This window comes from Typopeltis vanoorti, chromosome 17, assembly GCF_054136105.1.
Source record: "Typopeltis vanoorti isolate ZY-2024b chromosome 17, IOZ_Tvanoo_1.0, whole genome shotgun sequence".
Taxonomy (NCBI): Eukaryota; Metazoa; Arthropoda; class Arachnida; order Uropygi; family Thelyphonidae; genus Typopeltis; species Typopeltis vanoorti.
Genome location: NC_143565.1, coordinates 5,245,587 through 5,272,307, shown reverse-complemented (window position 1 = coordinate 5,272,307; position 26,721 = coordinate 5,245,587). Strand labels below are relative to the sequence as shown.

At 34.8% G+C, this 26,721-nt stretch overlaps 1 protein-coding gene across 3 annotated transcripts in view; it reads right to left on the bottom strand.

Annotated features, from left to right (window-relative positions):
• U2af50 (U2 small nuclear riboprotein auxiliary factor 50) overlaps positions 1 to 26,721 on the bottom strand; it is a 154,684-nt gene that overhangs the window by 23,002 nt on the left and 104,961 nt on the right. For all 3 annotated transcript variants that reach the window (XM_090407544.1, XM_090407545.1, XM_090407546.1), the window contains 2 exons: positions 14,782 to 14,861; positions 4,288 to 4,410 (listed from right to left, as the gene is read on the bottom strand). In XM_090407544.1, the coding sequence (XP_090263670.1) occupies positions 4,288 to 4,410; positions 14,782 to 14,861 (203 nt within the window). The remainder of the gene's footprint in view (positions 1 to 4,287; positions 4,411 to 14,781; positions 14,862 to 26,721) is intronic.

Here is a 26,721-nt window from a genome sequence, read left to right as displayed (position 1 = left end):
TCAGTCTACCTCCTTTACCAACCTGGAAACAACCTTGAACACAGACCTGAAAATCCTAGACTGTACTTCAAGCAGTGATACATGAAGCCCAAATACAACAAAAACTGTGTCCACAGCATTCCACCTGAACAATGCAGAGGCGAATCGATACCTCAACCTCTTTCTGTGACAAAATGGAAGAACATGAGCCTGGACAGAAGCCTAACCTATAAAAGGCACATCACCAACCTGTCCAACAAAGTTAAAATGAAAAATAATATCATTTCACAGCTTGCTGGAACAACCTAGGGTCGTGGTGCTGATGTCTTAAGGTCGTCTGCACTAGCCGTCGCATTCTCTGCAGCAGAATACTGTGCCCCTGTCTGAGAAAGAAGTGCACACATTAACATTATAAACACCCAGCTAAACTCTATGTGCACAGTTAGTGTGACACTGAGCAGCACCCCTCTGTCCTATCTAATGTTGCTCCACCAAATATATGGAGAAGGCAAGCCTCAATTAAAGAATTTAATAAAGTAATGAGCAACCCGCTACTGCCCCTACCAGACTCCCATTAATCCACTTAGTATTCGCTTAAAATAATGAAACCCTTTCTGGTCCATGGACGAACTCTCTTCAGCTGCCTTACCATCAACACCTGACATGTGGAGAGAACACTGGTCCAACAATCTTTCCAACAAATGGTTTTCAGGTTGAAAATCCCTGTGCTCTACAGGCTGGTTTTGCCCTTCTTAGGAAGATTTGGTCATCTATCAACAGGATCAGAACTGTGGCAGATGTAGCTACCTACTGCATAAATGGAGACTATCAGACGACCCTTATTGTGACTGTTCCCCTGTGGCCCAGGTGACAACTCATATTGTGAATGATTCAAGGTGCCAATTTGATGGTGGTGGCATCCACGACATCCACGGGGTGACAGATGAGGCCCTGGATTGGCTTTCTAGTCTGGACATTGACCTGTAGCTGCTTTTGCCATAAGAATAAATAAATAAATTGCCTGAATATAACATTTTGTATTTATTGCTCAGAAAGATCTCACCAGTTTTTGTTTCAGTCATCCCTATTATGTCGATCTGGTATTTACCCAATTCCTCATACATTTCTTTGTCATGCGAACAATTAATGGGACACTGAGAAGCACCCTTCTCCTTATGTTGATAATACTGATCTTGAACTCTGGTGAGTTGGGGTGTGTTTTAGGATATTTGCAAGTTACTATCTCATAGTTTTATTCCTGTCCTTTATGAATGGATTTCTAGCTTCCTCTCTGGTTGTTTATTATATATCATGTGGATGGTTCCCTCTCATCTGATTTTTCCATCACTGTCAGAGTATACCAAGGCTCTGCACTTTCACGTACACTCTTTCTTCTATTCATTGCTTTGCTGATGACGGTACAATTCATTACTAGGGCAAGGATTACCTCCAAACTTGAGCATTTATGTCGAATATCATCTACTCCTGCTGCCTTCCCACATCTCAGAGTTTTGATGGCTTTTTTTACCTCAAATATGGATATATATTCCTGATTGCATGCCTGTTGAGTGTTTTTTACTACCGTGCTGTGACTGATTGTTGTGTTTATCAATTTTTCAAAGTAATTACTCCATGCATCAAGGATATCTTTTTTCCAGTCCTCACCTCCAATCATCTTTAATTCCTTCTAGAGCATGCCTTCCTCCATTTCTGAGCTTTTTCAATATTATCCAGAATATTTTGTCACGTTCTTGATATTTATTTTCTAAATAAATATCAAGTTTTCCAAAGTCTTCCCATGAGTTTTGTTTAGCTAGTTTTACAGATTGTTTAGCTTATTTACATTTGTCTCTGTATTCTCTACTGTATTGAGAACAGGAACCAAAACCTTGGAGATTCAGTGACAATCCCAGAAGATAACACTGATTGATTCAGCCAGAGTCAAATGGCAAATAAGTCAGCTTTTGCTCTTAGAGAATACAGAGACAAATGTAAGAAAGCTTAGCACTGTGTAAAACTAGCTAAACAAGTCATGGGAGGACTTTGGTAAGAACATAGAAAATAAATATCAAGAAGGTGGAAAGATATCCTGGAGGTTGTTGAAGCAGCTTAGAAATGAAGAAAAGAGTGCTGTAAAAGGAATTAGAGATGATAAAGATGACATGAAAATGGGAGAAAAAGATATCCTCGAAATCTAGAGTAATTACTTCGAAAAATTGCTAAATGAAACAAGCAGTGACAGCACAGTGGTAAAAAACACTGACCAAGCATGCAGTCAGGAATACATATCCATAGTGGAAGTAGAAAAATCCATCAAATTCCTGAAATGTGGAAAGGCAACAGGAGTAGATAATATTCGACCAGAAATGATCAAGTATGAAGGTATAAAAGTCTTACAGTGGCTACACTCCATAGTTCAGAAGGTATGGACAGAGGGACGAATTCCGAATGATTGGAGTAGAGCTCTAATAGTACCCATATATAAAAAGGGAAAAGAAACTGAATGTGAGAATTATAGAGGTGTTTCTTTACTGAATGTTCGTGGTAAGATATATGCAAATATACTTGAGAAGAATTGTGGAAGAGAAGCTTGGTGAAGAACAAGTTGGATTCAGGAAAAATAGTTGCTGTTAGGATCCGATCTTCACTTTACGACAAATAGTGGAGAAATCATGGTGATATAACAAAGATCTGTATTTAAGTTTTGTCGATTTGGAAAAGGCATATGACAAGGTGCCAAGAGAGAAGCTATTCAAAATGCTACAGTTGTATGGTGTCAGTGGGGCATTATATCAAGTAATACTTAGTCTCTATTTGAGTTGTAACTCAGCAGTTAGAATTGAAGGAAGTACAGGAAGATGGTTTAATGTTAAATCTGGTATCAGACAAGGATGTACATTATCCTCTCTCTTATTCATTATCTATATGGATCACATTATGAAGGAAAGTGGTATTAAACCTGATATCAAAATTGGAGGCGTTAATCTCAGCTTTTTGCTTTATGCAGATGATGTTATACTTCTACATAAATCCGCTACAAGATTCCATGACTAAATTGAATAACTGTTGTAATAGATATGGTATGAAGGTCAGCAATAACAAGAAATAAAAATAGGCAGAAGCGTTTAAAATATCAAGTGCGTCGTGAATGGAGAACCTGTAGAACAAGTAAAACATTTCAGCTACTTAGGCACAATTTTTAGTGAAGATGGTAAATTAAATATGGAAATAGACAACAGAATCAGGAAGGCTGGTGTGGTAGGAACTGAATAAATTTATATGGAATAAGAGAGAAATTAGCTGTATACGAGACAGTGTACAACAACTTATGGATATGAGAGCTGAGTTAGAAGTAAAACACTTGACCAAAGACTGGACACCGCAGATATGAGTCCTGAGAAGGATTAGGGACACGAACAGATGGCATCAATGCCAATATCATGTTAGTAATGAGGATATCAGGAAATAACTTGACATTAGCATCCAGGAATGTGTTAGAAAGCTAATCTCGAGTGGTATGGTCACTTAAACAGAATGGGAGAGAAAAGATTGGCAAAACAAGTGTTCTCTGCCAGGTTGGCAGGAAAAAGGCCCAGAGGAAGACCAAGATATAGGTGGATTGATACGGTAAAAAGTGCCTTAGAAGATGGAAGTACAAGATCTGACAATGTTGGAGTCTTGATAGGTAACAGATTGATTTGGAGGAAAATTGTAAATAGGAAGTTAGTAATGATGTAAATTTTTCATTTAGTACTATGATATCATGTCTACCCCTTGAGGGTACATGTCAGCAATTTGATGATAATGAGTTTTATACCACTAAACTTAAATGATGAACTAACAAATTTAGCCACCTTAAGTTTTTTCAGAGTATGATACTGGCTTGCAAAATACAAAGACAATTTACAATATAATAAAAACTATTAACAATGTAAACTATGGAAAATGCAAATCATGTTGCAAATATGTCCCATAAGCTTCTTATATATTGCTTTCAGCTAATTGTTAGAATAATTGATGACCAAAAGTATTACAAGATCAAATTAGTCATCCAATCTTGTAATACTTCAGATATCAATCATTAAAGGTTCTATATGAGTGAATAATTTCGCCAGTTTCATTATAATAGTGTAATAAGAAATCTTCCTAGTATGGCTTTATGATTGTATCCCAATCTTACTATAGCAAAATGATTTGTTACTCTTAATAATTAATTCTACAACTAAATATTTAAATATAGACAGCAGTAATTTCTTTCCAATTAAGGGAATAATTAAAAACAGTAGGAGAAAGAAAGGTGCTACAAACCTGATCAGTAATTGAAGTTTCAACATATTCACAGAAGGCATATCCTTTGGAGAGACCTGTGGCATTATCTTTTACTAAATTGAATGCCTTTAACTGACCAAAAGACATTAACAGTTCTTTGACCTATACAATAAAATAAAAATTTTAAAAAAAAGTAAGAAAACAATCATTATTATCAACTATGAGCCTATTTAAGAAGTATAAGTGTACAGAGTAAAAATTGAATTTATTTCAGTTAGGAATTTTTTTCAAATTACAAGAATACTGAAAGAATTCATTTACTTGGTTAAAGAAATAAAAATTTTCATTTATAAAAGAGAGGAAGTTATATTATTAACAGTTAAATTAAAAATGTCAGAAAATATATTCACAATCATTTCCTACTCTGCTATTTAGAACCCCAACAAGGACCAACTTTTCCTTTTTCGTTGTGTCAGTAGCTTTCTCTAGAGCCTCAAAAAATTCCTCCACTTCTACCTTAGTAAAGCCTTCTGTGGGACCACAGGCACAAATAAGTCTCATTGTCCAGTTCCCCATTTTGATATTTGTCCACATCACTCTACTTGAGACTGCCATTCAAGAAGATTAGCCTCGTATTTAGTGTTGAATACTATGGCTACCCTTCTTTTCCTTGACTGTCATTGCCTGAATATAACATTTTGTATTTATTGCTCAGAAAGATCTCACCAGTTTTTGTCTTTTTTTGTTTCAGTCACCCCTATTATGTCAATCTGGTACTTATCTAATTCCTCAGTTAGCTCCTTTTCTTTGTCATTCAGGCTTCTTATGCTGATAGTACCGATCTTTATCTCTGGTGATGTTCAGTTGGGGTGTGCTTTCAGATTTGTTCCAGTAGCTTACTTTCGCTGTTCGCCCTGGTTCCCTGACGAAAAACGAGGGCCTTGTTTAACCAGGTACGCCCCAGCCGGCGTGAAATTTTGTCATGTTGTACCATCATTTTGTATATTGGTTTAAGCCAATAAGAATACAATTTGGTCTTCCTCTGGGTCGGAAAACGATCCAGAGGAAGACCAAGATATAGGTGGATTGATATGGTACAAAGTGCCTTAGATGATAAAAATATAAGATCTGATAATGTTGGAGTCTTGACAAGTAACAGATTGATTTGGAGGAAAATTGTAGATAGGAAGTTAATAATGATGTAAATTTTTCATGTAGTACTATCATATCCTGTATGATAGTACAGGATACACCCCCTTGAGGGTACATGTCAGGAATTTGATGAGGATGATGATGAGAAATTATATTCTTGTATAATGCTTTATCTAAGGTTTATTATCAACAGTGAGCTCTGAAAATTGTTTTGGACTTGATAAAGGAGAAGATGGCTAAGCTTTATATTGCTAACAATATGACCATCACAAACACCAAATTTAATCACTGGATTAGAACATGGGGGAAAATAGAAGTTAAAAATAAACTAACATAAAGTAGAGTCAAGAAGTGTTCTAGAAAAGGATGCCAAAAAGATCGAAAGTCTAGGAGATAAACAATACCTTAGAAAAAAGTTGGGAGAACTTATCCTCCAAGCATAAGAAGAGCTTTGCAGAAATTCGAAGTGAGGTTAAAAGAAGAAACAGACATCCTTGTGGACACACATACTTAACAACAAAACAAATGGCTTACTGATTCTTACAACCTATAAAGAATAAAAGTGAAAAATGCAGTCTAGAGCCAAACAAAAATCATGGGAAGAGTTTGAAGATTTATGGGCAGCAGTTAAATAAAGATATTCAGAAATTGTTTTTTAAAGTCACAAAGAACATGAGGAAAGAAGAGAAAACATGCTTATTAAAATTCGAGGGAAAAGACGGAAAGAATACTTTCAGAATTACAAGAGTATTCGGAACAGAGAAAAATTATGAACTAATCAGAACAGCGTGTCATGGAGAATAAGACATAACCAAGGAAGAGATGAAATGGACATAGCTACTTATGAAATGAAAAGGGTAATCACCAGGACATGCCATTGTATGGTTAAAGAGCATGGATGGTAAAATGTTATTAAGTGTATAAATTTGCTTGGAAATTAAAGATGCCAAAAGAGTGGTAAATTTTAATCACTGTCCCCAATTAAAAAGAGTGGGGAGTGAATAAGGTTATGCCAGAACCGCTGTCTTTGCCTAAAAGAAAAATCTACTGGAAGCTAGACAGGATTAGAATCAAAAAGAAATTGGAAGAAAATCGGAATGGCTTCCAACCAAATAAAAGCAATTGGGATGAAATTTTCAGTCTCAGGCAGAAAAGTGAGAAAATAATAAACTCAGTTATGTGTTTTCAGATCATGAATCTTTCAAATGGTATCATGGAATGAACTGTAGAAAGAACACTGCGGAAATATGGTAGAGAAGAGTTGGATCCAAGGAATTCAAAGCCTCTACCAAAAATGCCAAATCTATCTAAGAACTGGAAGCAGCTAATCAGAGACATTTGTGATGAGATTGGGAAGCATTCCCAGTCAACTGTTGTTTATTGTACTGACCAATGACATCAAAAACCTGTAGAATAAAAACCAAATTATTTCAGATAGGAAATTGGCTCACAAAAAATCTGTGGAATTCTCAGAATTATCTTTTGCTGATGATTGTGGTATTATTAGCAAAATCTGGGGAGCTTCAATACCATTTAGATATCTGGAATGAAGAAATATAAAGAAATAATATGCAAATTTGTCATTAAGCTTTAAGATAAATAAATGGCTAGATTTAAATCTAAAATCAGTTTTTAGTTTTCACACAAAAAGGAAAAATCTCAGAAGTAGAATCAAACATTAGTAGGAAGATTATACGAGGGGAGTGGGGTATAGAAATTTCTGATAAACACCTAGAACAAAAATGATATTAAAGCAACTGATATATATATCCACAAGAAAGAACATATCTTATAATTCGTTCTTTTTTTTTTTTTTTATGATATATGAGAAGACATAAAATTAATTAATTTTTGTTCTGGGTGTTTATCAGAACTTTCCATAACCGTAAGGATACCTGCACCATAGCCTTTTAATGAATAAGAGAAGAGAAGGGCTACTGACCTAATATTCAATCTTCATCTTCTCATGGTGCACCCTTGTTACCGAAAGAATGGAGATGGGCTAGCAGTTTGAAATTTAGCTGACTAAATTGTATTTTGTATTAGCTAAAAAGACAATGATGGCATAACAAGGATTATTATTATTCAGGCCTCCATGGAGTCAAAAGACTCATCGCAGGAGATCCTTCCTAGGAAACACAAAGTTTATCATACCACTCCTTGAACTCATTGACCCTTCTTGCTCTCACCACTCGATCAGGCAATGCATTCCACAGTTCAACCACCCTCCATGCAAAGAAAGCACTCATCATCCTCTTGCTCACAACTTCCTTTCGTAACTTCAATGGATGGTCTCGTCGTCGCTCCTTCTTGCTGTTCCACCAAGCAAAAGAACTCCCCAGTTTCAATCCTGTAACCACCTCTAAACAGTTTAAAAGTCTCAATCATATCACATCTCCTTCTTCTATTATCAAACTCTGCAGTCCACAATCCCCCAGACGATCCTCATAATTAACACTGTACAGTCCTGAAACCATCTTTGTTATCTGCCTCTGTACCCTTTCCACAGTTAATTTATCCCCTTAAAATCCTGGGGACCAAATTTGAGAACAATAGTCTAAGCGTGGTCTGATCAGGGTCTTATACAATGGAACGATAACTCTTTTATCTCTTCAGGTCATCTTCCTTCTCAGTATTGCAGCAGTCATCTGTGTTACCTTCACCACCTTTGCAATATGTCCCCTGAATTTCGGGTTTCTATCAATCACCAACCCCAGATCTAGTCTCTCCTACTTCCTCCAGTACGACTCCTCCAAAAGAGTATGAAGTGTCCCATCAATGTGTTCCAAACCTCAAGACCTTACATTTGTTGCATTAAACCGACACCCACAATCATTTGCCCATCTGTCTAGTTTATTCAAATGCCTTGATTTACATTGCCTCTCAAGTCATTCGTCCCTACCATCACAATCATCTCCTCCACCCTTTCACCCCTCTTTCTATCATTCCTGCAGACAAACACTCCTCAAGCATCCTATCTTGCACACCACAGATCTTTGAGTCCTATACATCACAACTCTTACTACCCTGTTCTTCAATTGCTCACCTGTATCCCTCAGTCTCTCTCCTCTAACATTTTCTCTCTGTGTTCCCCTACTTATCTGTCTTCCTGACACCATTTTATCTCTGGGTCGAGCACTCCCTCACATTCTTCTCATTCCCTCTCTTCTACTGTTTCCATTCTCTCCTCTTCTATCATTCACACAACTCTCATTCCCTCTCTCTTACTGTTTCCATTCTCTCCTCTTTTAGCATTCCCATAACAATCACTCATTCCCTCTCTTCTACTGTTCCTATTCTCTCCTCTTCTATCATTCCCATAACTCTCTCAATCCTACTTTGATTTGCTTTGCATTCATCTCTTCCATTCACCTAATCTCATCTTTCACACTTCTCATCTCATTCCTGAGACATTCCACCTGCTCTTTCAGCTCATCTACCACTCTCTGCCTCCCAATGGAGACCATATACGAAAAACTTCACAATCACTCAACCTTTCCGCACTCCCCACTTTCGTTTTTTCATTCATATTTCTCTCGCTATTCTTGCCTCTATCATATCACTCGTTTTTCTAACTGGAGAATCTCCCACCTCTAATGATGTCTGTTATAGTCATCTCTAACTCACCAAGTTCCTCCCATTGCCTGCATTTTGCACATATACGTATCTCCACTTCTCTCACCTGCTGCATATATAACCACTGGGATGCATATTCTGGAGGTTGTTGAAAAAGCTTAGAAATGGAGAAAAGAGTGCTGTAAAAGGACTTAAAGATGATAAAGGTGACATGAAAATGGGAGAAAGAGATATCCTTGAAGCATGGAGTAATTACTTCGAAAAAATTGCTAAATGAAACAAGCAGTGATAGCACAGTGGTAAAAAAACACTCGACAGACATACAGTCAGGAATACATATCCATACTTGAAGTAGATGATATTCGACCAGAAATGCTGAAGTATAGTGGTATAAAAGTCTTACAGCGGCTGTAATGCATAGTTCAGAAGTCCTGGACAGAGGGACAAATTCCCAACGATTGGAGTAGAGCTCTCATTGTACCCATATATAAAAAGGGAAATAAAAGTGAATGTGAGAATTACAGAGGTATTTCCCTATTGATTGTTCCTGGTAAGATTTATGCAAGTATACTTGAGAAACGGTTGAGAAGAATTGTGGAAGAAAAGCTTGGTGAAGAACAAGCTGGATTCAGGCCAAATAGAGGCTGTCAGGATCAGATCTTCACTTTACAATAAATAGTCGAGAAAGCATGGGAATATAACAAAGATCTGTATTTAAGTTTTGTCGATTTGGAAAAGGCATATGACAAGGTGCCAAGAGAGAAGCTATTCAATATGCTGCAGTTATATGGTGTCAATGGGGCATTATATCAAGCAATACTTAGTCTTTATTTGAGTTGTAAGTCAGCAGTTAGAATTGAAGGAAGTACAGGAAGATGGTTTAATATTAAATCTGGTGTGAGACAAGGATGTACATTATCCCCTCTGTTATTCATTATCTATATGGATCACATTATGAAGGAAAGTGGTATTAAACATGATATCAAAATTGGAGATGTTAATGTCAGCTCTTTGCTTTATGCGGATGATGTTATACTTCTAAATAAATCCGCTACAAGTCTGCAAGATTCTCTGACTAAATTGAATAGCTGTTGTAATAGATATGGCATGAAGGTCAGCAATAAAAAGACGAAGACAATGAAAATGTCAACTGTGTTGTGAATGGAGAACCTGTGGAACAAGTAAAACATTTCAGCTACTTAGGCACAATTTTTATTGAAGATGGTAAATTAAATACAGAAATAGACAACAGAATCAGCAAAGCTGGTATGGTGGGAAGTCAATTGAATAAATTCATATGGAATAAGAGAGAAATTAGTCGGAACACTAAATTAGCTGTATACATGACAGTGTTCAAACCAGTTTCAACTTATGGATCTGAGAGCTGGGTCAGAAGTAAAAAACTTGAGCAAAGACTGGAGACCGCAGATATGAGAGTCCTGAGAAAGATTATAGGCGTGAACAGATGGCATCAATGGCAATATCATATTAAAAATGAGGATATTAGGAAAGAACCTAATATCCTCGTGATGTTAGGTTCTTGATGTAATGATGACGAAGTCCTGCATGCCACAAAATCCCTTTATTATGTCACGCAAAATGGAGTCCTTAAATGTGGGAGGACTTGGTGATACGTCATTTGCAATTGGAGCTGCCGCATTATTCAAAATAGTGTCGAAGAACTACTACAACTAAATGCTAAATAAGTATAACTAAAGGTATTACTATATAAGTTAACTATAAGTATACTAAATATCTAAATAATGAAAACTTGATCTTCTTCTTCTTCTCTTTCACCGCTATGCATCCGATTCTGACCCCGCCTTCTCGGTAAGTAACCAAAAATATACAATATAAAGACAACAACTAACTCCAAAAACAACCACTGAAGGACAGTTGTATTACAGAAAAACAACTTAGCATAAATCTCACACTATTCGCCGATTAAAAAAGCACTTTTTACTGGTTGTGACTGTTTTCATTACGAAACCAGAATCTACAGTGAAATGTCAGCTACAGTAACAAACTCCAACTCAAAATCAACAGAAAGAACTGTGACAAAATAAAAGCTGAGATGCTTCCAAATAACAAATACAAGATGTTATGTTCAGGCAATACACATATAAATTAGGTCAAGTTGGAGTTTAATTTTTATACTTATTTTCTTGCAAAATTAAAATTTTTCTTTAAAATGTGAGTGTTCGGATTAATTTGTTCACTACTGTAGTTGATTAAGTACTCGATTGATTACTTAATCGATCAATTTCAGAAGATCGATTAAGTAACCCTACAGACTTTTACTGGATTTATGTGAGAGCATAACATTAACTAGAGTATTCAACACTGAACATGAAGATAATCTTAAAAGGTGCATAATATCAAGTAGTAACGTAAGCAAATATCAAAGTAAGGACTTGGACAATGGACTTTTTTTTTTGTGTGTGTGTGTGTACCTATTGTCTCACAGAAGATAGATGACATAGATGCTTGTTAAGGATCTAAACAGCAGAGCTGGAAATGAATACCGGGGCAACATCTTATTTCTTGAATCTTAAGATGTGCATATATAAATCTGTGTACATCTTAAAGGTTAGGATATAAGAGATATGAGATTACCGTTTTGCTTTGAGTAGGAAAAAAATGAATATCATTTTGAAAGGAAAAATATGTAATTGAAAAAATATGAAATGAAAAACATATTAGAAAAGGTCATTACATTTACTCAGCAAACAACTGAGAAATCATGGTAACATTTCTAAATTTGGAAAAGGCATATGACAAGAGAAAAGCTGTTCAAAATGCTATAATTATTTGGACATTAATCGAGCAAGTTTTAGGTGAAGTTGTCTGCAATTTTCATATGCTTTCTTTTCCAATCATGGAAAAGCATCAATCAGAAACTTTACCGTGGTGACTACGCTGCACAATTCAGAAGATCAATTTTGGATGATTGGAGGAGAGGTCATAGTATCCATCTATAACAAGGACAATAAATATGAATGCGAGAATTACAGAGAACTTTCTCTAGTCAGTGTTCCGGACAAGATTTATGCAAGGATAATTTTAGAAGAGGCTTAAAAAAAAAAAAAACCCTGCAAGAACAAGCTAGCATCAGGCAAAATAGAGATTATTAAAATCAATTATTAGAAAAGATCATTACATTTACTCAGCAAACAATTGAGAAATCATGGTAACATTTCTAGATTTGGAAAAGGCATATGACAAGAGAAAAGCTGTTCAAAATGCTATAATTATTGGGACATTAATTGAGCAATACAGTCCACATTTGAGTTGTAAGTCAGCAGTTAGAATTCGAGGTGGTAGAGAAAGATGGTTTGATGTAAAAACAATTGGTAGACAAGAGTGCACACATTATCTCCACTGTTATTCATCATCTCTATTGATCGCATTATGAAAGAAAGCGACACCAGGGATATCAAATTTTCAGTGTAATCCAGCTCTTTACTATCTGAAAATAATATTATGCTCTTACATAAAGCCAGTAAAAGTCTATAGGATTACTTAACTACAGTAGTGAACAAATTAATCCGAACACTCACATTTTAAAGAAAAATGCAAGAAAATAAGTATAAAAATTAAACTCCAACTTTACCAAACATTTCTTTTATTTCTGCATTTCGAAATCATATTTTTATAATGGATTATATTAAGTTATCCTTTGTATCAATTTAATTTTCCAAGTCTCTTTTCCACAATGGCCCACAAATTTTCTATTGGGCTAATGTCATGAGAGTTACCTGGCCACTGAAGAAATTGGATGTTGTGATTTTTGAGGAACTCTTTCGCCCATTTTTTTAAAGGATTCTTTAACTGAATAATGGCTATCACAAATTTGGTATGAAGATCAACAATAAAAAGACCAATTATAAAGACAGGAACACAGAAAATTTCAAATGCATTCTTAATGGAGAAATTATAGAAGTAAAATATTTCAGCTATTTAGCACAATTTTTAGTGAAGATGCAAATATGGAAATTGACAACAAAATAAACAAAAGTTTTTGTAGGGGAGCCAGTGAATACCTTTAAAAGAAAAAAATAACCAAAATCATAAGCTATCAGCATATAAAACAGTATTCAAACACTTTAACATCCTGACTGGTTTAACTTACTCACTCCCCAACCCACAGGCTTGAATCCCACTGTGGGCATGAGATGTTTGCGATTGTCTTTACGTTAGATAAATTTCATTGCACATGTGAGCCCAGCTCCCCACTTATTGGAGACATGAAGTGGCTTGGAGAAAAAAAAAAAAAAAAAATGATATATATAGGGGAAAAAAAAAATCATTAGCCCACTCGCAGTACAAAATGTACCATAAGTTTGCACCCTTTCATGGGTCGGAACAATATAAAAAGTTGTTAGAAATAAAGCAGACTGGTCAAAGACTAGAAACCAGAGATTTGACAACCTCACTAGCAGAATCATGTTAAAAATTGTGATACTAGGAATAACTTAAGATTCAGAAATGCGTAAGCATAGGTAATCTAATGTGGTATTGGTCACTTAAACAGAATGAAAGTTAACAAAATAGGTGTTTGATGGCAAGATTAAAGCCTCCAAGAAGACCAGGATCTAGGTGGATTGATTCAATCAGAAGCCTTAGAAGAATGAAATGTTAACTGATATCCTGGAGTGGTGACAAGTAATGAACTAATTTGGAGGAAAAGTGTTGATATTAGTAATAATGTAAACTTAATCAAGTATTGCTGCCAAAGTATCCTATGCACTGCTTAGGATACTTAACATGATTGATTCTTGAGAGTGCACATCAGGCAATTGATAATGATGCTAAAATAGAGTGGCATTGGAGTTTTGCAGCAGCCAAACCACATAATCCAGGTTTGGTCACAAGATTAAATTGCAGATTATAACTCATTATACCACTTTATATAATGGGAAGTAAAATGTAAAGAACTAAGTAAAACAATGTGAGAAATGAGGAAATTTCTGATTGGAAAAATTTATATAAGCATACTTGAGAAAAGGATAAGAAAATTAGTTAAAGGAAAAATTGTTGAACAAGTGGAATTTAAGACAAATAAGGTGTGCCAAGACTACATTTTTATCCCATCCATAGTTCCACTGATCTTGAATATGGTAAAGCACAAAATGGAAAAAGTTGCAGAATGTTAATGTAACTTCGTTTGATATAAAATCAGGTATAACATACAAAAACATTTTCTCAATTGCTCTTTATAATTTATATGGATCACACAATTAAGCAAAAATCAATAACAAACTATAGACCAAATATAACATTTCTGAAGTTAACAGATGATATCAGAAAAGAACATGACAATAGTGATTCAAGAATGTTTAAGCAAAGCTCATGGCATGAGGATGGAACAGTAGGAAGTATGTTTCAAAGTTTCAAACAATTATTTGATTATTATTGGACATTCAGCATAATATCAACAGTTTAATAAATTATCAGCATTTATTTTGGTGTTGAATTAAATAATTAAAATGTATTAAATGCATTGATACTGAAAAAGAGGCACAATTTGTTCAAAGCTATCACTACCAATAAGGAACAAGGCTTTAACTATTCTCAATTAACTCAGCTGACTTTGCAGGTGGGCTACTCTTAGCACAGGAAAGGGGAAGAGAGATGAATATTTATATGTTCTCATGCATCTTATCTAGTTGAATAGCTGCTATGTCCTTGTCCTACCTGTGTAATTAGGTTTATTTTCAATATTATTGGTTTCAGTATGAAAGATTACATATAAAAAAAAAAGCAACTAAAAGAAAAGTGCCAAATTTTTTTTTTCATGCTTACCTGATCTTCATTTAGGTAATTTGGCAAACCACTAATGAATATTTTATGAGGAGAATCCTGAACAACAGTGGATATTACACCTATTAAACAGAAAAAAAATTAATTATTATATATGAATAAATCTAATTTTATAATTTTTGCAAAATAGTACCCAAAATCACAATTCTAAAATCATAAAATAAAGATAAGTAGCATGGCAAGGAAGGAAAATCAGATTGAGAAAATTTCCTATGCAGACTAAAAAAAAAAAATCCCAGTTCTTTTGCCATGTAGAAAGAAGAAAAATATTATCCTTCCATAATAATTTTCTCTCTTACTTGTAAAAGGATTTTAGGATTTTCTTCATAAAATCACATAAGCTAAAATTATAATATCAGTTATATTTTGCATTTTTAGACAAATTTACACTGATAAGAATTTACTAATGCAATACTTATTAAATTATAGATAGCAATTATTCTTTACTCATTCACAATCCAACTCCAAATTCTATATTTTAACTACTCTGCAGCAGTATTTCCTAGGTTCTACAATGGATAGTGAATCTAAAGCAAAAATGAATATATTTTCTTTTATCTATTCTTTGCCAACCTATGATACAAAAAAAAAAACTATATATTTTTGTGTATTATGTGTTATAGCTTCTTTAATGACATGAAAAATTCTTTCATGCTACTCTTTTAATGGGCTATAAGTCATCATCAAATTCCTGATATGTATCCTCAAGGGGTGCACAAGATAGTAATGATGTAAGTTTTTCATGTAGTACTACTAACTTCCTATCTACAATTTTCCTCCAAATCAGTCTGTTACCTATCAAGACTCCAACATTATCATATCTTATATTTGTCTTCTAAGGCACTTTTTGCTGTTTCAATCCACCTATATCTTGGTCTTCCTCTGGGTTTTTTCCCTACCAAAGAACACTAGTTTTGCTAATCATTCCTCTTAGCTAATTAGCTATGCTAACATCTAGGAATGTCAAGTTCTTTCCTAATATCCTTGTTTTTAATATGATATTACCATCTCTAATCTTTCTTCTTCTCTTCCACTCATGGTGGGGTTGAGTTCCTCAAAAATGAATTTTTGGCAATTCTTTCAGTCTGCTGTCTTTTTATGAAGTTCTATTATGGAGTTTAAGTAGGTGCTTTCTTTAATGTTGTCAATCCATTTCTTTCTTGGTCTTCTTCTGCTGGGCTGTCCTTCAATTCTACCATTTAATAACATGTTTGGTAGTCTTTTTGGGTTCATTCTTGAAACATGTCCAAACCAGCCTAGTTGGTTCTTTTTTAGTGCTGTAATTATTGTTTCTTTAAAGCTAAGTTCTTCTCTGACTTTTTCATTTGGTTTTCTTTCTGTCCAGTTTGTTCTATTGATTTTTCTTAGGCATTTCATTTCAAAAGCATTGAGTTTATCAGTTTCTTTTTTTTTCTTAAGATCAGCATTCTGAGCCATAAAATACTGTGGGAATTATCATTTTTTATATATCTTTAGTTTGAGTTCTTTGCTTAATCTTTTATTGTTCCATATTTTTTGGAGTCTGCCCATTGCCATCCCTCCATTATAGATTCTGTGTTTGATGGTTTCGAAATAGTCTAGTCTTCAGTGATCATTGATCCTAGATAATTGAACTGCTTTACTTGTTCTATATTACTGTTTCCTATTTTCATTTGGATTGCTTCCCTTTTTTCTCCCTATTACCATTAGTTTTGTTTTACTAAAATTGATTTTCATATCATATTTGTTACTTGTTTGATGCAGGTCAGAATATTTTCTAATTTTTCTTAGCTGTCTGTAGTGATAACTATGTCATCAGCAGTGTTGCCAATTTAGCTCTTTTGGAGCTAGATCTAGCTCCTTCAGAACTAGTTTCAGCTCTTTTTAGTTTATAACTCACTGTTAAAGAAATTGTTTTAAAAGTTTCCCAGATGTTAGCATTTGATAAGGAATTGTATTGTACGTTTCGTGCGAGCATCGTACACGTTTCAAGCGCATGATGACATCAGTCAGTCACGTGGCCCAACAGTCTGCCATTTTGTCATTTTAAAGTTGATAGTGCCACTACAAGTTAGTCTTTGCAGTGTTCTGGTTGGTAGTTACAATAGCGAGTGGGAAGTTTTCAAAGACTGATTGTAATTCACTGCAGTAAACAGTTGTATACCCTTCTTCAAAAATGAGCAAAGAGAAAAATACAGCTTACAAGCAAAAATTTAGGAGGGAGTGTTGCAAATGGGAATGTTTAGTAAATGGTTGTGTGAAGTTCCTGGTGATGCTACAAAAGGCTACTGTAAGTTTTGCAGATGTGATATAGCTGCTAAATATTGTCAGCTTGTAAAGCATAGCGAAACTAAGAAACATCTTGCTGCAGTTCCATATAAAGCTGTTCCTATTATTACAAATATGCTTGTGAAAAAGTCTGATGAGACCTCGAACTTTGAAGTTAGGTTAGCATTATTTCTTTGTTGCCACTCATCATTCAACAGTTGCGATCATCTAGTAGATCTTTGCAAAAATAGCATCCCAGACAGTCAAATTATGCCAAAGGTAAAAATGCACCGAACTAAGTGCCTTGCAATTGTAAAGAATATTCTAAGTAAGCATTTTGAAGAAGATCTAATTGCAGACATTGGAGATGAAAATTTCAGCTTGCTAACAGACGAATCGAATAATATCACAGTGAATAAGATTTTAGGAATGGCCATCATTTATCATAGCAAGAAATTCAAATTATGCATACATTTCTGAGCATGGTGGTTCTAGAAAAGTGTGACGCTAGTGGTATTGTGACTGCACTGAAGAAAAAAGAGCTCTTGACCAAGAAACTGGACATTAAAAATCTCATTGCAATTGGTACAGACAACGGCAGTGTTATGGTTGGTGTCAATAATGGCGTTTATGAACAACTGAAGGTATATATTCCCTCCTTAATTTTAATTAGATATATATGCCATTCATTACAACTGGCAAATCTCACTTGTGCAGAATCTCTCCCAAGAAAATTAGAAATTTTAGTTCCTGAAAAAACGTATAAGTGGTTTTCACATTCTTCTTCAAGACAAGCAGCATACAAAGAGCTGTATCTAACTATCAACGAAAATGATGCTCCTCTGAAAATTGTAAGCAATTGTGCAACAAGGTGGCTCTCCATTGAACCAGCAGTAGACAGAATTCTCAGCTAGCGGTTGGAATTAAAAACTCACTTCGAAGTCGTGAGTGTGACTGAGAAATGTTATAAAGCTCAAATTTTGTGGGAGATGTACAAAGATGAAAGGAATCTGTTGTAACTTTTATTTTTGCAGCGTGTTCTAGTTCAAGTTCAGCAAGTTAACAAAATTTTCAATTCTAACAGTGCAGATAAGATGAGATTATTTGAAGACCCTTCTCGTTTGAGTCGCTCTATTGCTAATATGTTAGTGCTACCATCATCCACAGTCGACCCTCTAGATTCAGAGATTGATGACTATTTGGATCCCAATCCAAATCTTGGTTACAGATTTGAAAGAAAAATTTCAGAGTTGATGATACAAAAGAAAATAACGCAAAATCTTAGAAGTAGAGCAAGACAGTTTCTTCTTGGTCTTCAAAACAGTTTAAGCAAAGGTTGCCTGAAAACTTGAATATTTTAAGAATGATGTCTTCTTTTTCTGTTGACAATACCCTAAGACATAAAAGAACCTGTTACTGCCATCTTAGAAATAATCCTAAAAACAGAAAACTATGTTGCTGCTGCTGAATACCAGTACAATGCCATCCACTTAAATAAATGGACAAATATAGAAAACACTGAGCTATTCTGGACTAAAATACGAGAATATAAAGATGCATCTGGAATGAATCCATTTAAAGAAATTGTTCAGTGTACAATAAATTTATTAATACTGCCAAATTCTAATGCGGAAATTGAACGAATTTTTAGTTCCATGAATGTTAAAACTAAATTAAGAAACAAGATGGAATTGCCAATGCTGACAGCTGTTTTGTCATTCAAGTATGGCCTCAGGCATGACAACAAGTGTACAGACTACCATTTACCAGCATCTACACTGAGTAATATTGGAACGATGGCCACATATAATAAAGCTGAAAATCTAAGTGAAAACGTGGATGAATTAAGCGCAGAAGACCACATGGAAGATGTCTTTAGCCACTTATATGCAAGTATCACTTCAACTTGAATAAAGTAAGTAACTTAAACGTATCAGTTACTACTTTTAAAATTTTAGCTTCGAATTGTTCTTTTTAACTCTTTTTTTTTTTTTTTTTTAGTAATTTTCATTTGGCAACACTAGTCTCTAGTCTTTGGTCAAGTGTTTTATTTCTAACCCGGCTTTCACATCTATAAGTTAAAACGGGTTTGAACACTGTCTTGTATACAACTAATTTAGTGTTTTGATTATAGCTATACAAGTCCAAATTTTCCATTGATATTTTGCAAGATCAGTTCAAGAATTTATATTCCTTATTTAAATTAAGGGGATATTAAATCCCACATTGTTTTAAAACCGAATAAGAAACTCAAAGATTGGAATCGAGTTTCATGCCGAATATAGTAACTATAAAAGTATCTGCGACTACTAGCGCAAGCTAAAGCATGTAGTTCAAGTACATGGTACAAACTAGGGGCAATATCCCCTTAGTTTAAAATAATGTTTACATCGCCGAAATGAAGCCTATTGGCTCTTTACTTGAAATAATTTATGGGTGCACCTTTTTGACAACTCGTATAGCAGAGTATATAAGTTCTTTTCACTATACCCTTAGTATTATACTTGGTATAGTTACTCACTGATGAGATCTCAATAAAGATCAAAACCGGTCTGGGTGACCTCCCACCATAACGTATAACATCATATATCTCCTAGGAGATGTTTTACATTATGGGAAATACTAAGAATAGCGATCAGAGCTTTAAACACCTTTGCTACGAGTTGCTCTAGTTTGTACTACGTACTTGAACTACGTGCTTTAGCATACGTTAGTAGTCGCCGATACTTTTATAGCTACTACATTCGGCATGAAACTCTTTGATTCCGATCTTTGAGTTTCTTATTCAGTTTTAAAACAATATGGGATTCAATATCCCCTTAATTTAAATAATGTTTACATCGCCAAAATGAAGCCTATTGGCTCTTTATTTTAAATAATTTATATTCCTGTTTTGTAGTGAATAGCATAGTTATACCATTTGTTACCTGATCACTAGCACTTGAAAATATCATTTAGTAAGATCTCACTTATTTGTCTTGGTCTCAGCAGCAGCACTAATTATGCCAGCATGATAGTTTTGCCTTCACATCTTTTACATCATTGCTTCTTATGTGGATGGTGAATATCCTTAATTCTGTTCAGGATGAGGTTATTCCAGTAGCCGACTACAGTTTCCCATTGAAAACAGCAAGGATATCCCAGCTGGCATGATATGTTTTACCATCTTAACAAGTTTTTCCACATTCAATCAATTCAATAAAATACAACAATCCCAATGGATTCCTCATAGTGGGGTATGTACTATTAAAAGGTGACAATTTGACATTTGGAAGGAAGTCCTAGTTGGATTTCTGCATTACTTATAGACTATATTAATCTTTTGATAGAGATAACTGTGGAAAATCCAAGAATATAATAAAAACATGTTTTTGTTATATTGTCAATGAAGTGAAAATGTCTACAGTAAAGATGTAAATACAATTATTAACATTAATTGTATTTACATTAATTTACATTAACAAGTTATAATGTAATTAAATTAAATTTAATTACATTTATTAAATGTAATTAAATTTTATACAAATTTAATTACAGTAATTAAATTTGTATTTACATTAACAAGTTATAATGTAAATACAAATATTTCAGTTTGCATCTTGCAAGCCATCAATGAATATTCAAATAGATGTGCTATGAACAATAGTTATCACTCTATATGCATGTGTGAGAATGTTAGGTTACAAATTATGATATTAGGATCTAACATATATTTTCATCTTTGCTATAGAGATACATTTGAAGTTGAAATTATTTATGGTTTCAAAGCACCAAATTTCAATATTCTTTTCTTAGAACAAAAGCACTCATAGTTTAGAGAATAAAAATCTTACCATTACTAGAGCAGATAAAGATAATGGCATCATTCTGCACTAGTGCGTACAAATGAAAGATGGGTGTCTCCTCCTGAGAGATCATAACACCTGCACCATTATTAACAGAGATTCAACCAAAAGTCAGTTCAGCAAGCTTACAATCTTATTGGATCCATCTACTGTCCAAACATAAATCTCTGGATACCCTCTCAGATCTAACATTGACTGCATAATTAGTCTTACATACAAGCTCTCTAAGTCCTATCCAATCAATTCATTCCTCTGGCAGACTATTCTGTTCCTTTATAAAAATATAAATTTTATCTCAAAAAGTTAAAATTTTAGTGCTCTGATTTGGTTAGTGTTTTAAGTTTTAAAGTTTGTTATTAACTCAGGAGAAATCTCCTGAGTTTTCAAGGGTTTAAAGCAGTGGTTTCCAAAGTGGGCGGTTTGATTACTCGAGGGGGCACTAAGAGGCGAGCAGGCAGCAGGGGGGGGGGGGGCCTGAAGGTGTGCTGCAAAATGCTCAAATGTGCAATAATTAATTGCGGCTGTTTAATTATTATTATTATTGTTGTTTTCAACACATATAGTGTTCCCAAGACATTTTTCGAGTTTTTTGTTCGTAATTTCTGAAGTGGTCCTTTTTTTACCTTAATAGTATTCAGTGTGTTATAATGTATTTTCCCATATTGTTATTTACTGAATAAAAATGTGCAGCGTTTAGCTATGTAAGTGTTGTGTCACAGCTTGGCAAATTATAGGTTCTGTTATATTGTGAAGATATAAAGATAGATTATTATTTATAAAAACTGCTTTCAAATATGTATGTACGCTTATTTCTGCATGTTCCAGAATAGAAATGGCAGATATCAAAGAAGAAATGTAGGCAGTATAGCTTTGAATACCTAAAATATGGATGCATACCAGCACCAACAAACCAGCAGCTGCCAACATACCAATTTGTGAAAGGGTCTTTTAAAATGAGGCCATGAAGCCTTCCAGAATAATTGAACATTTGAAGAAGGTACATCCTGACAAGGCAAGTAGATCAAGGATTTACTTTTGTTGGAAGTTCCAGATTAGATAAAAAATCCATTTTCCGATACTGAGGTAGTGGGAGCCATGGAGGAAGAACTAATTGAGCTGCAAAATGACTTTGAGCTGATGCCAAAATTTAAGAAATCTTACGAAGAATTTTGGTTGTAGAAAGAGATCTCTGCTTTTTCTGCAAAGAGATTTCAAAGCCGAATAGAGAAACTACAAGTTTCATGCCAAAGAAACTATAAAAGTTTTGGCATAATATTAAACACATCTCCTACTGGACATGTATGATGTTATGCATGTCCAGTATAAAATGTCAAGGATAAAATTTAAGAAATCTTACGAAGAATTTTGGTTGTAGAAAGAGATCTCTGCTTTTTCTGCAAAGAGATTTCAAAGCCGAATAGAGAAACTACAAGTTTCATGCCAAAGAAACTATAAAAGTTTTGGCATAATATTAAACACATCTCCTACTGGACATGTATGATGTTATGCATGTCCACTAGGAGATGTCTTTTACATTATGGGAAATACTAAGGATACTGATCAGTACTACTCCACTTTTACTATGAGCTGCTCCTGTCATAAAAGGTTTGCTTATGCTTCGATCCGCCGAAACTTTTATAGTTTCTATATTCGGCTTTGAAATAATGTTGGATTCAATATCCACTTAATTTGTATAAGACTCCAGATAACTCAACGTGGAGATTTAAGACTACTGCTAAGCTATATTAAACCAGACATAGGAAAACTATGTCTCCATGAAGCCCATCCATCACATTAAGGATTTTTGAAACATTCAAGTCAATAGCTGCTATTGAGTAACCTTATAATACAATGTTTTATTAGATTTTAATGTAAAGTTGCTATTAAAGTTAAATGTTTTTTTTTTTTTTGGATTTAAAATAAATTTAAATTATAAATTAATATTTGTTTTTAAAATGTTATTTCCTTTCCTTGTGGATTGTGTGAATTGCTTTTCTGAATATAGGGTGGGTTCAGGTAAGACACGGGGGCACTGACAATGAGTTTATGGATACGAGGGGGTGGTGGCCTGAAATAGTTTGGGAACCACTGGTTTAAAGTCTTCTGCCCATCTCCTCCTGGGTCTTTTCTTGATCAATCTGAAATGTCTATTGAAGTGCCTGTTCCAATGACTGCTAGGAATTTTTACTTTTTATATGCAATGTCAATTTCTCCATTGGGGCTATGTAATTTCCTAGATATTAAAATTTGTTCATTTGTTCTATTACTTTGTTGTGGATGACAAGTTTGAATCTTTTAATTTCTTTACCTTGAAATGCTATTGATTTCATGTCACACTGTTCCATTGTTTTGTTCAGTAAGTGTAGATAAAAATATATCTGCTCTAAATCTCACTGATTTAGAGCAGCCATTTTTAAAGCACTCAGAACTTTACATAGAATTGACTGGAAAAGCACCAGTTGTTTACATCACACCAAAACATGGTATGAACACAAATTTAACGAAGCCGGTGAGATTCTTATCAACCACCCCAATCATGATGGTCTAAAAATCCAAAGCATATGGAAGGTACATATTCTACCCATGGAACCTTTCTTTCTAAGAGTTAACTATAAACAGGACTGTAGATAATCCAGAATCATAAACCTAATATAACAATTGTCATGTTAAAAATACATCATTGTTAATGTAAGAAAACTATCCACATGAAAGAATGTTTCTCTCATGTTATCTTAATAGAATTTAGCTTTGATGTAGTTCCTAAATAATTAATTTGTAATTTATCTGTATTTTTTTTTTCCACTAGAGGTCATGCCAGTAGAATAACCGGTGATTAAATCATTATTTCTTTAGCTTACTATGTGAAATCAACTCAGCTTGTCCTTGTATATACTCCAAATGATGACCTTAATCTGAAGGTCGAAATCCATCAGGAAATTAAAATAGTTATTTATAACATGGTTGTAAAGTCCATAATTTTTAAAATGAATGCTGATCACCGTGCAACAGTAAAAGAAAGGAATAGAAAGTAAAGATAAATCTGCTGTCTCAGTGATAGGATAGAAATCAGAAAATTGTGCAAGAGGAGGAGGAATGGTTTCCAGTTTATTGATGTGTGGAGTGAATATGATGGATTTACGTAAGGAGCTGTATATGCCTGATGGACTAAGCTTAAATGGTTTTAGAGTTAGGTGCTTGAAGAAAGTGTTATTCAGTGAGAGAATGGAAGTGCAAAACCTGGGAAACTAGAAATATTAGCAGGAAGCAATCAAGCACGTGTCTAGCCACCTGTGGGATAAATGAATGCGAGTGCAGAAATGGCCACCCCTGGGATGATAAAGTATGCGTGCAGGAATAGTTATTTATAACGTGGTTGTAAAGTCCATAATTTTTGAAGAGCTGGGTGCAGTTTCTCAGGATTTGATTCTGATTGGGCAGGTAATGTTAAGTAAGAGTAACTTTGGGCTCAAGAATGTTGAAATGCATGTACACGAATGCCCGAATCATCAGAAATAAAGGAGAGGAGTTTTAGCATTAGTCAGCTCAAATTGGTCAAAAATTATTGGCATCATGACCTAGGTATCAGAGAATGATGTAGTTACAGTATGTAATGGATATTGAATTTTCAGAGGATGGAGAAAATAGGGCAGGAGGAGGGATATTATTAATGATAGCTAAAGAACTTTAACCAATGAAAATATAAGTTAAGGAAGATTGTATATCTGATGGAAATCGTCCATTTGAGGCCATCTGATGTGAAATAGAGGCCAATAGGACAAAATATATTGTTGGTGGTATAGACCCCGGTGTTCAGAAGAGGATGTGGACAACACGTATCAGCAGAATAGCACAGTGAGTGCAGGCTGATCAATTATCATGGGAGACTTTTCAACTATGTGTATAGACTGGAAGAAAGAAACTGTGCATGATAAAATAGAATTGGAATTTATAGTTACTAAGGGTACCTGAAACAGCACATGATGGAGGAGACCAGGGATGTGAGAGTGTTTCATCTTGTAATAGCATCAGAAGATCTATCAATAGCTGCAGTGTTGTCCTGGGAGGTTGCTCAACTTTATTCAAGAAAGGGTTTATGCAGAACTACAAAGCTAGCGATTATTATGAACTTAGGAGGCAACTTGGAGCAGTGCCATGGCATAAGAAACTACATGGAATGAATGTCATTAGTGCATGAGAAGTGGTCAGGGATTATTTGAGAAAGGCAGTATCAGAGTGCACACCCAGGATCAGGAGGATAAACCAAATAGAGATTAAGTAGATGATTAGCAATATGAAGCAGGAGCTGCAAAAAAGTATTGTGGAAGGAATATAAACAACAAGGTGATCACAGCATGCCCATGAGCAGTATTAACTAGTATGCTAAATCAGATTTTGGGAGAAAATTAGCTAAGCAGGTCAAAGTAAATCCAAGAATTTTTTTGCTGCAAGGCAAGTAAGAAAAAGAATGATTATGGAAAGATAACTTTACTCAGTGCTGATGGTAGGAAAGTGACAGAAGCAGAAGAAACAGTTCAGTTACTAAGCGATCACTTTGCAAGTGTATATCATCCAGGTGGTGACTTTGCGGTTACTGAGGTGACAGAGACTGACCGAGTGAACACTGAGATACATAGAAGTGGAGGTACTCAGTATATTGAAAAATATCAATGTGAATACAGCAGTGGGCCTGGAAAGTATGTCTACTCATGTGCTACAAGAATGTGCAAGTTAACTGGCAATGTCTCTGATGAGGTTGTTTAATCTGTCTCAGCTCTGGCAAGATTCCAAGGGAGTGGAAAGAGGGTAAGGTAGTTCCATTCCATAAAGGTGGTTAAAAGTACGATTCGTAAAGTAAAAGTAAAAATAGAATTGGGTAAAGGAAATGGTTACACTATGATACTGCTGAACTTTGTTAAAGTTCAAAAGAGCAAATGGGAATGGATATGAGGCTGGGGCATGGATTGGGGGGGGGGGGGGGGGAGATAGACTTCAGATGATGTATGGTGGGGTGGAATCAAGGCAAATGAGAGTGACTAGCAGAGTGCCCCAGGACTCTGTACTAGGACCAGTACTCTTTAATTTGCATATTAATGATATAGCAGAAGTTTTGAAATTGGGACAGTTGTTTGCCAATGATGAAAAACTAGGGAAGGCAATAATTGATAAAGGTGATGCAGATATCATACAAGATGATTTAAATAAATTGGCAGTGTGGGCCAATGGTTGTCCATTCAATGTTGCAAAATATAATGTAATGCACTTTGGGATGAAAAGGTTACACACTTCGTATTATATTCATGGTACTAGTTTACAGGAAATTGATGAGGTTAAGGATCTTGGGATGATAGTGGACTGAGATTTGAAATTCAGAGGATATATTGCAAGAGTTGACAAAATAGCTCAGAGGATTACTTGGATGCTGAGGAGCACAATGACAAGTAAATATAGGGAGGTTATTATCTCTCTTTATAAGGCTATGATTCAGCCACATGTTGACTACTGTGAACAGATTTGGTCATCTGCATTTCTTGGGTATCAAAAGGTATGAAGAGGATTCAGAGACGAGTGGCCAAGCTGGTGACAGGTCCGTGGAATGTTCCCTATGAGAATAGATTGAGGGTGTGTGGGTTGCAGAGTTTAGATGACAGGCAGAAGAGAGAGGATACGATAGAAATTTTTTTTCAATAGAAATTTTTTCAACAAGAAAAATTTTTCAATACATGGGGAGTAAGGGAAAACAAGGGATCACGCATGGAACCTGTCTAAGAGGTGGTTGTGAGTGCCCCAACAGTGAATAGGTTTAAGGAGATGTATGACAAGTATTGTGCTA